General features: G+C 42.0%; 1 protein-coding gene across 11 annotated transcripts in view; it reads left to right on the plus strand.

Annotated features, from left to right (window-relative positions):
* LOC117971446 (collagen alpha-1(XI) chain-like) overlaps positions 1-14,616 on the plus strand; it is a 157,943-nt gene that overhangs the window by 50,279 nt on the left and 93,048 nt on the right. For all 11 annotated transcript variants that reach the window (XM_059010456.1, XM_059010457.1, XM_059010460.1 and 8 more), the window contains 4 exons: positions 4,653-4,706; positions 4,826-4,879; positions 13,246-13,299; positions 13,930-13,983. In XM_059010456.1, coding sequence (XP_058866439.1) covers positions 4,653-4,706; positions 4,826-4,879; positions 13,246-13,299; positions 13,930-13,983 — 216 coding nt within the window. The remainder of the gene's footprint in view (positions 1-4,652; positions 4,707-4,825; positions 4,880-13,245; positions 13,300-13,929; positions 13,984-14,616) is intronic.

Consider the following 14,616-nt stretch of genomic DNA (forward strand, 5'->3'; position numbering starts at 1 on the left):
TTACCAAACAGGGAAGAGGGGCAACATTTTGATAATGGTAGGACTTCTGACCGACCAATTTATATTGTATCTAGATATCACAGAAAACTATTCCACTAAGCGAAGCAACGGTGGAACTGACGAGCATCAATACATCACCCGCATATAGCATTCATTTGTGCTCCTGGGCCCCCACAGAAATGCCCTGTATGGTTTTGCAAGATCTTATGGATTATGCTAAAGGCTGTAAGGCCAGTTGTGAAAGGGGGTGTGTGGGTGAGTGACTGATACACACGGAGTCAGAGCTGTTCTTTGAAACTCCACACAGGCACACTGTTTTATTTTCAGGGTTTATGATATTTTGGTTTTCAGTTGGGGTTTCTTTTGACACAATCCCTTATGCACATAAAGTGCTCAAATAGTGGAAACCAAATATTCAAAAATCAAACGACGAAAGAAAAAATAAAAACAAAACACTAAACAAAACTACAAAGAAAAGTGGTGCGAAACGCAGGGTCTCACTACCTCCGCTAGTCTGCGAGGTGCAAGATTAAAGGACGCTCTCCTATTCCTCACTTTCTCTTGTGGGCTTGTCCAGATCCCCTTTAGCTAATTTAAACCACGGCCGTAAATAAAGCCAATAGAGCGGCTGTCTCCTTCATCCACCTCCGCTGCCTTTTCTGGTTCTCCACTGCCCCCTGCTGCTGCAGCGAGAGCAGGCACCCGGATTGCATTTCTTCTGTACACGCCTCTTTCCTATTCCAGTTTTCCGCTGGGTTGTATCCTGGGTCTGCCGGGTTGTATCCTGTATCTATCTCTGAAACCAGGTGATTCCACACCTGCAAATACCATACCTGTCTCACTGATATTAACAAATGGGTGTCAACACATTTTCAAGACGTTAGCGCAGGTCTAACACATACTGGACCGTGTTAGTCTAACTGTCCTGCTGTTCCTCCCACATCTCTCTGAGCAGATCGAGCACACCTGTGAAAATCCTGTGGAAGCCTGGGGAGACTCTGATAGCAAAGAGAAGGGAAGAATCTGCTGGTCCCAGTTGCGCATGTCACTTTCAATAAATCGACGCAACATACGTTTTAGGTTTTTGGTCTGGGAGGGTAAAGTGACGCCCTGGTGGTCTTAATTCCCAAAAGCTTACATGTTTCGCTGACCAGCCGTGACATAAAGTTGGTACGTTTGGTCGGTCAGCATTTCCCTGGGGATACCTACCTGGGAGAAAACCTTCACAAGCTTGTTGGCAAACAGTCCATTTGACTTCTTTTTTAACAGTCTTAGTGTTATCTTATTTGTGGTATTTCTCTTTGTTATTCTTTTCTCTCACATGCAGTTGCAGTGCCATCTCCAGCCTGTCCCTGTGTTGCCCCGTTCTTTACATATTCTTTGGCTTCCTCTGCATCTGTGAATCATCTCTTTTTCTGTTGTGATTTTTAATATTGCTTGTACAGAGTAGCATATTTAAAGTTCCTTTCTCTGCAAAGCCTCCGTGCTTCATCAGACTTTCTCCTTTTTTCTACAAGCTCCCCTTCTCCCTGGACATCCACATTATTTTTTGAGTAACACTTTATATTAGGTGCTGCTTATTAATGTTTTATAAATATATAGTAGATGCTTGTATTTATGACAGCATGTTTTATTGTTTGTTTTAATTAAAAACTGTGAGAATGTGGCTGGAGCCTTAATTGAATAATTGTTAATTATTGATTAATTGGGCTCCAGCCACAAACTATAAAAGTCAGGAGAGAGCCTTTGTGTGTGAGGAGAGTGTCAGAGGAGAGACGTGAGTTTGTGAAGAGAAGTAAACAATTGCTATGTGTGCTGGTTTCACAACCAGCATACTACTTGTTACTGTTTCTTTGGCCCTTGTTTTAATCGTTTAATCGTAATTCCGTCTATGGCTATTGCATGATTATAAACCATCTATAATGCTTTATTAACACTCTATAACACAGTTATTATATATATATTATACATTTATAAAACATTAATAAGCAGCACCTTAATATAAAGTGTTACCATTTTTGCTTTGCCTGGAAATCTCAGAAATCTTGCAAGGCCGTGGTCTTTGTCGTGCTTGTGGTCTCGATGTCAGTGAGTGATGTGCTCTCTCTGTTTCCATATCAGGCTCCCCCTGCATGTCGAAAAAGTCTTTTAACACTTTCACTATGAAGAACGATGTGTTCTTATTTCCCTCCTCTGCTCTCTCAGGTACACCGATAATCTTGACACTTTATTTTATTTTATTACATTTTTATTGCATTTATATCATGCTTTTTATACAAAACTATCGCAAGCACTGTACAGTACATAGCAGAAAAAAAGAACAAACCACAATACATTTGTATAGCATGCCACGCATGGTCCCAGCTTCCCTGACAAACGAAGGCAGAGCATTCCATAATGTAGGATCTCTACAAGAAAAAGCCCTGCCTCCCGTGTTGCTTTTGTTGACTCTAGGAATAACCAGCAGCCCTGCATCCTGTGATCTCAGAGCACGGTTTGGAAGATATGGGGTCAGTAACTCCTGCAAATAACGAGGTGCTAATCCATTCAAGGCCTTGTAAGATCAGTAAAATCTTAAGATCAATTCTATGCTACACGGGGAGCCAGTGTAAAGAGGCCAAAACAGGGGTAATATGTTAGCTTTTCCTGGTTTTAATCAGAATTCTAGCAGCGGTATTCTGAACAAGCTGCAAGCGGGATACCACATATTTTGGGACACCAGAAAAAAGTGCATTACAATAATCAATTCTAGATGAAACAAAGGCATGCATTAGTCTCTCGGCATCAGATACGGAAATAATTGATCTGAGTTTGGCTATATTTCTCAAATGGTAAAAAGATACTTTAGTAACTTCCCGAATATGAGTCAGGATCAAAGATGGCCCCCAAACTCTTAATTTCTAGTTTTGATGAGAGACTGCAAGGTTCGAGCTCATGTAATACATGGAAGGCTGTGTGGTCCAGTGGTTAGAGAAAGGGCTTGTAACCACAAGGTCCCCAGTTTAAATCCCACCTCAGCCACTGCCTCATTGTGTGACCCTGAGCAAGTCACTTAACCTCCTTGTGCTCCGTCTTTCGGGTGAGACGTAGTTGTAAGTGACTCTGCAGCTGATGCATAGTTCACACACCCTAGTCTCTGTAAGTCGCCTTGGATAAAGGCTTCTGCTAAATAAACAAATAACAAAACAAATAATAATCCCACATTCCCTTTTAGTTTGTTCTGTGATCCCACTAGCATAACCTCTGTTGTATCTGAATTCAACATTAGAAAATTCTGTGACATCCAATGCTTGATGTCTGTAAGGCAAGTAGCTAATCACACCCAGGCAGAAGAAAGTCCTGGCTTTAGGGACAAATCTAGCTGGTATCATCAGCATAGCAATGGAAGTTCACTCTGTGTCTGTGGATAATGTCATTTAACGGCAGCATATATAATGAAAACAACAAGGGACCTGGAATGGAGCCCTGTGGAACACCACAGACAACATACGATAATGCCGATTTTACCACCCCAACAGAGACGAGCTGAAACCTATCAGAAAGATAAGATTTGAACCAGGATAGGACAAGGCCGGATGCTTTCAAGACAATTCAGTAGGATGGAGTGGTCTACAGTATCAAAGGCAGCACTTAGATCTAAGAATTAAAATTGATAGAAAGCCCGAGTTAGAACTTATCAGCAGATCATTCACAACTCTGACAAGGGCCGTCTCAGTGCTATGTGCAGCATGTAACCAGACTGAAACTTCTCGAATATACCATTAGAAATTTCTGTAATTGAATTACAACAACTCTCTCTAGAACCTTATTTAAGAATAGTAGGTTGGAAATTGGCCTATAGTTATTGAGGATTCTAGGGTACAAATTGTGTTTCTTAATCATAGGCTTTACCACAGCTACCTTAAGTCCTGAAGGAACTATACTGGAGGAAAGCAAACCATTTATCATTTTTAAAATGTGGGTATTAACAGCACCAGAAACATCTTTTAATAGTTTTGTAGGAATAGGCTCAAGAGACCATGTTGTAGCTCTCATATGTTGAAATACGATTCAACTTCCTGCAACTTATCCCATAGCCTTTTCTGCAGCTTCTCTGTCATTGTGACCGTATTTTCAATACTTGATATGCGGTCCTCCACTGTTACCATTCTTGAACAGGTCAGACATGTTATTTTGTAGTTTCTACGCTAGTTTTTATGGCAGTGACGTCTTCAGCCACCACCTGTATCGTAGCCTGCAGCAAAGCTTGTTCTTTAATTCTTTGACTATTCCTGAGTCTGTCTCCGCTCTGCTTTCTGTCAAGACGTCGACCATGCTTCCCCTTTCCTCCTCTGTTGTTGCTGGAGAAGGAGCAGGATATTGCTGGTTGGAGTTTTCTGCATTTTCTAAAGACTTCACTTCATGTTGGGTTTGAAAGTTGGATGCTGTAAATGCCCGGATTTATTGAATTGTTTGTTGGTTACAGGAGCTTCCCCAGCTCTCGTCTGCTCACTCTGACATCATCACGTGACCTCCGTTTAAAACATGTTCAATGAAAATAGATTTATTATGTGTCTGCTTTTTTCCAGATCTGTTTTCAGTGTTTCATGCCTGACAGTGTTAAACGATTGCACAGGAATGTTGCTCATTGTGTTTGTGGGGTGTGTTTCTAGGGGACCCCTGGCAGCCCGGGACTGAAGGGAGACTCAGGTGATCCTGGACCTCAGGTAACTATCCTACAATCCTCCACTGCCTGCTGCCCAGGCCAGCGTCCCGGTCATGTGATATTCCCAGAGTGTGTGTGTGTGTGCGGCTCTGCTCTAACCCCTCTGCTCTCTGATTTCAGGGCCCCCGAGGGCCACAGGGATTATCGGGGCCCCCTGGCAAATCCGGCCGCAGGGTGAGTACAGACAGGCACGCCTGTCAGTTCATGTGCTCCTGTGTGTGTAGCTGAGATGCTTTTGGTGTTTCATCCAGTTATAGTGTGTGTTTGATTAATGATGGTTGTGTCATTCTCCTGGTTTCTTGTGATAAGCATAGATAAGCATTATAAAGCTCAGAGGTATGGTAAAGCATATTAAAAAACAAACTATGGTAAACTAGCCTTTATAAAAGTTTTCCACTGGAAATGCAAAGCAAAGTGTAATAAAGCAGAGTGAAAGCATGGTGAAGAACAGGCAAGCATTGCAAAGCACTATGGTAGAGAATAATGAAAATCACGACAAACCAAGGGAAACTGGGGAAAACTACACATTTACCGCTCAGATTTACCCTGTTAATCTTTAAGGGTTTCCTTGTATATTCCTCTTGTTCTCAGTGTTTGAGTGTGTGTGTAGCTGTGATATTCCGGTAGTTTCCTCGTGTTCTCAGTGAGTGTGTGTAGCTGTGATATTCAGGTAGTTTCCTCTTGTTCTCAGTGTTTGAGTGTGTGTAGCTGTGATATTCAGGTAGTTTCCTCTTGTTCTCAGTGTTTGAGTGTGTAGCTGTGATATTCAGGTAGTTTCCTCTTGTTCTCAGTGTTTGAGTGTGTGTAGCTGTGATATTCAGGTAGTTTCCTCTTGTTCTCAGTGTTTGAGTGTGTGTGTAGCTGTGATATTCAGGTAGTTTCCTCTTGTTCTCAGTGTTTGAGTGTGTGTAGCTGTGATATTCAGGTAGTTTCCTCTTGTTCTCAGGGTTTGAGTGTGTGTAGCTGTGATATTCAGGTAGTTTCCTCTTGTTCTCAGTGAGTGTGTGTAGCTGTGATATTCCAGTAGTTTCCTCTTGTTCTCAGTGTTTGAGTGTGTGTAGCTGTGATATTCAGGTGGTTTCCTCTTGTTCTCAGTGTTTGAGTGTGTGTAGCTGTGATATTCATGTAGTTTCCTCTTGTTCTCAGTGTTTGAGTGTGTGTGTAGCTGTGATATTCAGGTAGTTTCCTCTTGTTCTCAGTGAGTGTGTGTAGCTGTGATATTCAGGTAGTTTCCTCTTGTTCTCAGTGTTTGAGTGTGTGTAGCTGTGATATTCAGGTAGTTTCCTCTTGTTCTCAGTGTTTGAGTGTGTGTAGCTGTGATATTCAGGTAGTTCCCTCTTGTTCCCAGTGTTTGAGTGTGTGTAGCTGTGATATTCAGGTAGTTTCCTCTTGTTCTCAGTGTTTGAGTGTGTGTAGCTGTGATATTCAGGTAGTTCCCTCTTGTTCTCAGTGTTTGAGTGTGTGTAGCTGTGATATTCAGGTAGTTTTCTCTTGTTCTCAGTGAGTGTGTGTAGCTGTGATATTCAGGTAGTTTCCTCTTGTTCTCAGTGTTTGAGTGTGTGTAGCTGTGATATTCAGGTAGTTTCCTCTTGTTCTCAGTGAGTGTGTGTAGCTGTGATATTCAGGTAGTTTCCTCTTGTTCTCAGTGTTTGAGTGTGTGTAGCTGTGATATTCAGGTAGTTTCCTCTTGTTCTCAGTGAGTGTGTGTAGCTGTGATATTCAGGTAGTTTCCTCTTGTTCTCAGTGTTTGAGTGTGTGTAGCTGTGATATTCAGGTAGTTTCCTCTTGTTCTCAGTGAGTGTGTGTAGCTGTGATATTCAGGTAGTTTCCTCTTGTTCTCAGTGAGTGTGTGTAGCTGTGATATTCAGGTGGTTTCCTCTTGTTCTCAGTGTTTGAGTGTGTGTAGCTGTGATATTCAGGTAGTTTCCTCTTGTTCTCAGTGTTTGAGTGTGTGTAGCTGTGATATTCAGGTAGTTTCCTCTTGTTCTCAGGGTTTGAGTGTGTGTAGCTGTGATATTCAGGTAGTTTCCTCTTGTTCTCAGTGTTTGAGTGTGTGTAGCTGTGATATTCAGGTAGTTTCCTCTTGTTCTCAGTGTTTGAGTGTGTGTAGCTGTGATATTCAGGTAGTTTCCTCTTGTTCTCAGTGAGTGTGTGTAGCTGTGATATTCAGGTAGTTTCCTCTTGTTCTCAGTGAGTGTGTGTAGCTGTGATATTCAGGTAGTTTCCTCTTGTTCTCAGTGTTTGAGTGTGTGTAGCTGTGATATTCAGGTAGTTTTCTCTTGTTCTCAGTGAGTGTGTGTAGCTGTGATATTCAGGTAGTTTCCTCTTGTTCTCAGTGTTTGAGTGTGTGTAGCTGTGATATTCAGGTAGTTTCCTCTTGTTCTCAGTGAGTGTGTGTAGCTGTGATATTCAGGTAGTTTCCTCTTGTTCTCAGTGTTTGAGTGTGTGTAGCTGTGATATTCAGGTAGTTTCCTCTTGTTCTCAGTGAGTGTGTGTAGCTGTGATATTCAGGTAGTTTCCTCTTGTTCTCAGTGAGTGTGTGTAGCTGTGATATTCAGGTAGTTTCCTCTTGTTCTCAGTGAGTGTGTGTAGCTGTGATATTCAGGTAGTTTCCTCTTGTTCTCAGTGTTTGAGTGTGTGTAGCTGTGATATTCAGGTAGTTTCCTCTTGTTCTCAGTGTTTGAGTGTGTGTAGCTGTGATATTCAGGTGGTTTCCTCTTGTTCTCAGTGAGTGTGTGTAGCTGTGATATTCAGGTAGTTTCCTCTTGTTCTCAGTGTTTGAGTGTGTGTAGCTGTGATATTCAGGTAGTTTCCTCTTGTTCTCAGTGTTTGAGTGTGTGTAGCTGTGATATTCAGGTAGTTTCCTCTTGTTCTCAGTGAGTGTGTGTAGCTGTGATATTCAGGTAGTTTCCTCTTGTTCTCAGTGTTTGAGTGTGTGTAGCTGTGATATTCAGGTAGTTTCCTCTTGTTCTCAGTGTTTGAGTGTGTGTAGCTGTGATATTCAGGTAGTTTCCTCTTGTTCTCAGTGAGTGTGTGTATATGTGATATTCAGGTAGTTTCCTCTTGTTCTCAGTGAGTGTGTAGCTGTAATATTCAGGTAGTTTCCTCTTGTTGTCAATGTTTGAGTGTGTGTGTAGCTGTGATATTCAGGTAGTTTCCTCTTGTTCTCAGTGTTTGAGTGTGTGTAGCTGTGATATTCAGGTGGTTTCCTCTTGTTCTCAGTATTTGAGTGTGTGTGTAGCTGTGATATTCAGGTAGTTTCCTCTTGTTCTCAGTGTTTGAGTGTGTGTAGCTGTGATATTCAGGTAGTTTCCTCTTGTTCTCAGTGTTTGAGTGTGTGTGTAGCTGTGATATTCAGGTAGTTTCCTCTTGTTCTCAGTGTTTGAGTGTGTGTAGCTGTGATATTCAGGTAGTTTCCTCTTGTTCTCAGTGTTTGAGTGTGTGTGTAGCTGTGATATTCAGGTAGTTTCCTCTTGTTCTCAGTGTTTGAGTGTGTGTAGCTGTGATATTCAGGTAGTTTCCTCTTGTTCTCAGTGTTTGAGTGTGTGTAGCTGTGATATTCAGGTAGTTTCCTCTTGTTCTCAGTGTTTGAGTGTGTGTAGCTGTGATATTCAGGTAGTTTCCTCTTGTTCTCAGTGAGTGTGTGTAGCTGTGATATTCAGGTAGTTTCCTCTTGTTCTCAGTGAGTGTGTGTAGCTGTGATATTCAGGTAGTTTCCTCTTGTTCTCAGTGAGTGTGTGTAGCTGTGATATTCAGGTAGTTTCCTCTTGTTCTCAGTTTTTGAGTGTGTGTAGCTGTGATATTCAGGTAGTTTTCTCTTGTTCTCAGTGAGTGTGTGTAGCTGTGATATTCAGGTAGTTTCCTCTTGTTCTCAGTGTTTGAGTGTGTGTAGCTGTGATATTCAGGTAGTTTCCTCTTGTTCTCAGTGAGTGTGTGTAGCTGTGATATTCAGGTAGTTTCCTCTTGTTCTCAGTGTTTGAGTGTGTGTAGCTGTGATATTCAGGTAGTTTCCTCTTGTTCTCAGTGAGTGTGTGTAGCTGTGATATTCAGGTAGTTTCCTCTTGTTCTCAGTGAGTGTGTGTAGCTGTGATATTCAGGTAGTTTCCTCTTGTTCTCAGTGAGTGTGTGTAGCTGTGATATTCAGGTAGTTTCCTCTTGTTCTCAGTGTTTGAGTGTGTGTAGCTGTGATATTCAGGTAGTTTCCTCTTGTTCTCAGTGTTTGAGTGTGTGTAGCTGTGATATTCAGGTGGTTTCCTCTTGTTCTCAGTGAGTGTGTGTAGCTGTGATATTCAGGTAGTTTCCTCTTGTTCTCAGTGTTTGAGTGTGTGTAGCTGTGATATTCAGGTAGTTTCCTCTTGTTCTCAGTGTTTGAGTGTGTGTAGCTGTGATATTCAGGTAGTTTCCTCTTGTTCTCAGTGAGTGTGTGTAGCTGTGATATTCAGGTAGTTTCCTCTTGTTCTCAGTGTTTGAGTGTGTGTAGCTGTGATATTCAGGTAGTTTCCTCTTGTTCTCAGTGTTTGAGTGTGTGTAGCTGTGATATTCAGGTAGTTTCCTCTTGTTCTCAGTGTTTGAGTGTGTGTAGCTGTGATATTCAGGTGGTTTCCTCTTGTTCTCAGTGAGTGTGTGTAGCTGTGATATTCAGGTAGTTTCCTCTTGTTCTCAGTGTTTGAGTGTGTGTAGCTGTGATATTCAGGTAGTTTCCTCTTGTTCTCAGTGTTTGAGTGTGTGTAGCTGTGATATTCAGGTAGTTTCCTCTTGTTCTCAGTGAGTGTGTGTAGCTGTGATATTCAGGTAGTTTCCTCTTGTTCTCAGTGTTTGAGTGTGTGTAGCTGTGATATTCAGGTAGTTTCCTCTTGTTCTCAGTGTTTGAGTGTGTGTAGCTGTGATATTCAGGTAGTTTCCTCTTGTTCTCAGTGAGTGTGTGTAGCTGTGATATTCAGGTAGCTTCCTCTTGTTCTCAGTGTTTGAGTGTGTGTAGCTGTGATATTCAGGTAGTTTCCTCTTGTTCTCAGTGTTTGAGTGTGTGTGTAGCTGTGATATTCAGGTAGTTTCCTCTTGTTCCCAGTGTTTGAGTGTGTGTAGCTGTGATATTCAGGTAGTTTCCTCTTGTTCTCAGTGTTTGAGTGTGTGTAGCTGTGATATTCAGGTAGTTTCCTCTTGTTCTCAGTGTTTGAGTGTGTGTAGCTGTGATATTCAGGTAGTTTCCTCTTGTTCTCAGTGTTTGAGTGTGTGTAGCTGTGATATTCAGGTAGTTTCCTCTTGTTCTCAGTGAGTGTGTGTAGCTGTGATATTCAGGTAGTTTCCTCTTGTTCTCAGTGTTTGAGTGTGTGTAGCTGTGATATTCAGGTAGTTTCCTCTTGTTCTCAGTGTTTGAGTGTGTGTAGCTGTGATATTCAGGTAGTTTCCTCTTGTTCTCAGTGTTTGAGTGTGTGTAGCTGTGATATTCAGGTAGTTTCCTCTTGTTCTCAGTGTTTGAGTGTGTGTAGCTGTGATATTCAGGTAGTTTCCTCTTGTTCTCATTGAGTGTGTGTAGATGTGATATTCAGGTAGTTTCCTCTTGTTCTCAGTGTTTGAGTGTGTGTAGCTGTGATATTCATGTAGCTTCCTCTTGTTCTCAGTGTTTGAGTGTGTGTAGCTGTGATATTCAGGTGGTTTCCTCTTGTTCTCAGTATTTGAGTGTGTGTAGCTGTGATATTCAGGTAGTTTCCTCTTGTTCTCAGTGAGTGTGTGTAGCTGTGATATTCAGGTAGTTTCCTCTTGTTCTCAGTGTTTGAGTGTGTGTAGCTGTGATATTCAGGTAGTTTCCTCTTGTTCTCAGTGTTTGAGTGTGTGTAGCTGTGATATTCAGGTAGTTTCCTCTTGTTCTCAGTGAGTGTGTGTAGCTGTGATATTCAGGTAGTTTCCTCTTGTTCTCAGTGAGTGTGTGTAGCTGTGATATTCAGGTGGTTTCCTCTTGTTCTCAGTGTTTGAGTGTGTGTAGCTGTGATATTCAGGTAGTTTCCTCTTGTTCTCAGTGTTTGAGTGTGTGTAGCTGTGATATTCAGGTAGTTTCCTCTTGTTCTCAGTGTTTGAGTGTGTGTAGCTGTGATATTCAGGTAGTTTCCTCTTGTTCTCAGTGAGTGTGTGTAGCTGTGATATTCAGGTAGTTTCCTCTTGTTCTCAGTGTTTGAGTGTGTGTAGCTGTGATATTCAGGTAGTTTCCTCTTGTTCTCAGTGAGTGTGTGTAGCTGTGATATTCAGGTAGTTTCCTCTTGTTCTCAGTGTTTGAGTGTGTGTACCTGTGATATTCCGGTAGTTTCCTCTTGTTCTCAGTGTTTGAGTGTGTGTAGCTGTGATATTCAGGTAGTTTCCTCTTGTTCTCAGTGAGTGTGTGTAGCTGTGATATTCAGGTAGTTTCCTCTTGTTCTCAGTGAGTGTGTGTAGCTGTGATATTCAGGTAGTTTCCTCTTGTTCTCAGTGTTTGAGTGTGTGTAGCTGTGATATTCCGGTAGTTTCCTCTTGTTCTCAGTGTTTGAGTGTGTGTAGCTGTGATATTCAGGTAGTTTCCTCTTGTTCTCAGTGAGTGTGTGTAGCTGTGATATTCAGGTAGTTTCCTCTTGTTCTCAGTGTTTGAGTGTGTGTAGCTGTGATATTCAGGTAGTTTCCTCTGTTCTCAGTGTTTGAGTGTGTGTAGCTGTGATATTCAGGTAGTTTCCTCTTGTTCTCAGTGTTTGAGTGTGTGTAGCTGTGATATTCAGGTAGTTTCCTCTTGTTCTCAGTGAGTGTGTGTAGCTGTGATATTCAGGTAGTTTCCTCTTGTTCTCAGTGTTTGAGTGTGTGTAGCTGTGATATTCAGGTAGTTTCCTCTTGTTCTCAGTGTTTGAGTGTGTTTAGCTGTGATTTTCCGGTAGTTTCCTCTTGTTCTCAGTATTTGAGTGTGTGTAGCTGTGATATTCAGGTAGTTTCCTCTTGTTCTCAGTGTTTGAGTGTGTGTAGCTGTGATATTCAGGTAGTTTCCTCTTGTTCTCAGTATTTGAGTGTGTGTAGCTGTGATATTCAGGTAGTTTCCTCTTGTTCTCAGTATTTGAGTGTGTGTAGCTGTGATATTCAGGTAGTTTCCTCTTGTTCTCAGTGAGTGTGTGTGTAGCTGTGATATTCAGGTAGTTTCCTCTTGTTCTCAGTGTTTGAGTGTGTGTAGCTGTGATATTCAGGTAGTTTCCTCTTGTTCTCAGTGTTTGAGTGTGTGTAGCTGTGATATTCAGGTAGTTTCCTCTTGTTCTCAGTGTTTGAGTGTGTGTAGCTGTGATATTCAGGTAGTTTCCTCTTGTTCTCAGTGTTTGAGTGTGTGTGTAGCTGTGATATTCAGGTAGTTTCCTCTTGTTCTCAGTGTTTGAGTGTGTGTAGCTGTGATATTCAGGTAGTTTTCTCTTGTTCTCAGTGTTTGAGTGTGTGTAGCTGTGATATTCAGGTAGTTTCCTCTTGTTCTCAGTGTTTGAGTGTGTGTAGCTGTGATATTCAGGTAGTTTTCTCTTGTTCTCAGTGTTTGAGTGTGTGTAGCTGTGATATTCAGGTGGTTTCCTCTTGTTCTCAGTGAGTGTGTGTAGCTGTGATATTCAGGTAGTTTCCTCTTGTTCTCAGTGAGTGTGTGTAGCTGTGATATTCAGGTAGTTTCCTCTTGTTCTCAGTGTTTGAGTGTGTGTAGCTGTGATATTCAGGTAGTTTCCTCTTGTTCTCAGTGAGTGTGTGTAGCTGTGATATTCAGGTAGTTTCCTCTTGTTCTCAGTGAGTGTGTGTAGCTGTGATATTCAGGTAGTTTCCTCTTGTTCTCAGTGTTTGAGTGTGTGTAGCTGTGATATTCAGGTGGTTTCCTCTTGTTCTCAGTGTTTGAGTGTGTGTAGCTGTGATATTCAGGTAGTTTCCTCTTGTTCTCAGTGTTTTAGTGTGTGTAGCTGTGATATTCAGGTGGTTTCCTTGTTCTCAGTGTATGAGTGTGTGTAGCTGTGATATTCAGGTAGTTTCCTCTTGTTCTCAGTGTTTGAGTGTGTGTGTTGTGTTTAGTGTTTCACAGTGTGTTTTGCTGTGTGTTGTGTTTAGTGTTTCACAGTGTGTTTTGCTGTGTGTTGTGTTCAGTGTTTCACAGTGTGTTTTTCTGTGTGTTGTGTTCAGTGTTTCACAGTGTGTTTTTCTGTGTGTTGTGTTCAGTGTTTCACAGTGTGTTTTGCTGTGTGTTGTGTTCAGTGTTTCACAGTGTGTTTTGCTGTGTGTTGTGTTCAGTGTTTCACAGTGTGTTTAGCTGTGTGTTGTGTTCAGTGTTTCACAGTGTGTTTTGCTGTGTGTTGTGTTCAGTGTTTCACAGTGTGTTTTGCTGTGTGTTGTGTTCAGTGTTTCACAGTGTGTTTTGCTGTGTGTTGTGTTCAGTGTTTCACAGTGTTTTGTTGTGTGTTGTGTTCAGTGTTTCACAGTGTGTTTTGTTGTGTGTTGTGTTCAGTGTTTCACAGTGTGTTTTGCTGTGTGTTGTGTTCAGTGCTTCACAGTGTTTTTCGCCTCTTGTTTCATTGCAGGGTCGTGCGGGAGCAGACGGAGCTCGTGGAATGCCTGGTGAATCCGGATCCAAGGTAACAGCCGTTGAGAGTGAGTGTGTGTGTGAATGGGTGAGTGAGTGTGTGTGTGTGAATGGGTGAGTGAGTGTGTGAGTGTGTGTGTGTGAGTATATGTGTCTGAGAGTGTTGTTATAACAATGCATGTGTGTGAGACTGTGTGTCAGTGTGTGGGTCAGGAAACTGCAAACTAACTATGAATTTGAAAAGAAAACGCTGAAGTAAAATTGAATGCATGGAGAAACAGGAAAACACCAGTGAGGGCTGACTGACAATTCTGTGACTTTTACAAAAGCAAACTTTTAAATGCTAAATAGTAGTGTGTGTGTGTGTGTGTGTGTGTGTGTGTGTGTGTGTGTGTGTGTGTGTGTTTGTGTGTGTGTGTGTGTGTGTAGACCAGGAAATCTCCCCCTTTCTTCATCTCTCCTTTTCCTCACTCCCTCTCTCTCTCACTCCCTCTCTCTCACTCCCTCTCCTTCTCTCTCTCACTTCCTCTCCCTCTCACGCTGTCACTCCCTCTCTCACTCCCTCTCTCTCACTACCTATGCCTCTCACTCTCTCACTCTCACTCCTCTCAAACTCTCCCTCCCTCTTCCTCTCAATCCCTCTCTCGCTCTCACAGTCTCCCTCTCCCTCTCTCCTCCGCAGGGTGACAGGGGTTTCGATGGCCTGCCTGGTCTTCCTGGGGACAAAGGACACAGAGTGAGTTTCCACCCATTGAGGGTACAGGGTATTTCCCCTCTGCTGGGTCAGGGTATCCAGTTGTGGGTTACCCAGGGAAGGTGTATTTACCCATGTTTTAGTAAAAATGGTATGTAACTGGGTCTAGGTCTAGTTTCACAAAGCAGTTCTAGGGAGCACTCTGCTAAATCCAATTCGCTTCCATAAAGAAAAGAATTAAAGAAAATAACACATGTATCCTTTAATCGTATAGACTTACAGTAGTTAAGAATAGCAGCAGCTTGCTGAGTGCTTTGTGAAACTGGTCCCAGGTTTCTAAGATACGTAAGGAAACAGGATATTTACCTGTTTTGTTAATTTAATCAGTGGCTTTGCAGAGGGGAAACACAGGCGTGTATTACATGTTATTGCAGGTTGCCATTAAATGTTGAAACTTGGCACATTGTGTTGCATTGTATTGTATTGTATTGTATTGTATTGTATTGTATTGTATTGTATTGTATTGCATTGCATTGTATTGCACTGCAGTGCATTGTATTGTATTGTATTGTATTGTATTGTATTGTATTGTATTGTATTGTATTGCATTGTATTGCACTGCAGTGCATTGTATTGTACAGCATTGCGCTGGTATTCCTGTGTTTGCTGTTTGCT

Source organism: Acipenser ruthenus, chromosome 41 (genome assembly GCF_902713425.1).
Source record: "Acipenser ruthenus chromosome 41, fAciRut3.2 maternal haplotype, whole genome shotgun sequence".
Taxonomy (NCBI): Eukaryota; Metazoa; Chordata; class Actinopteri; order Acipenseriformes; family Acipenseridae; genus Acipenser; species Acipenser ruthenus.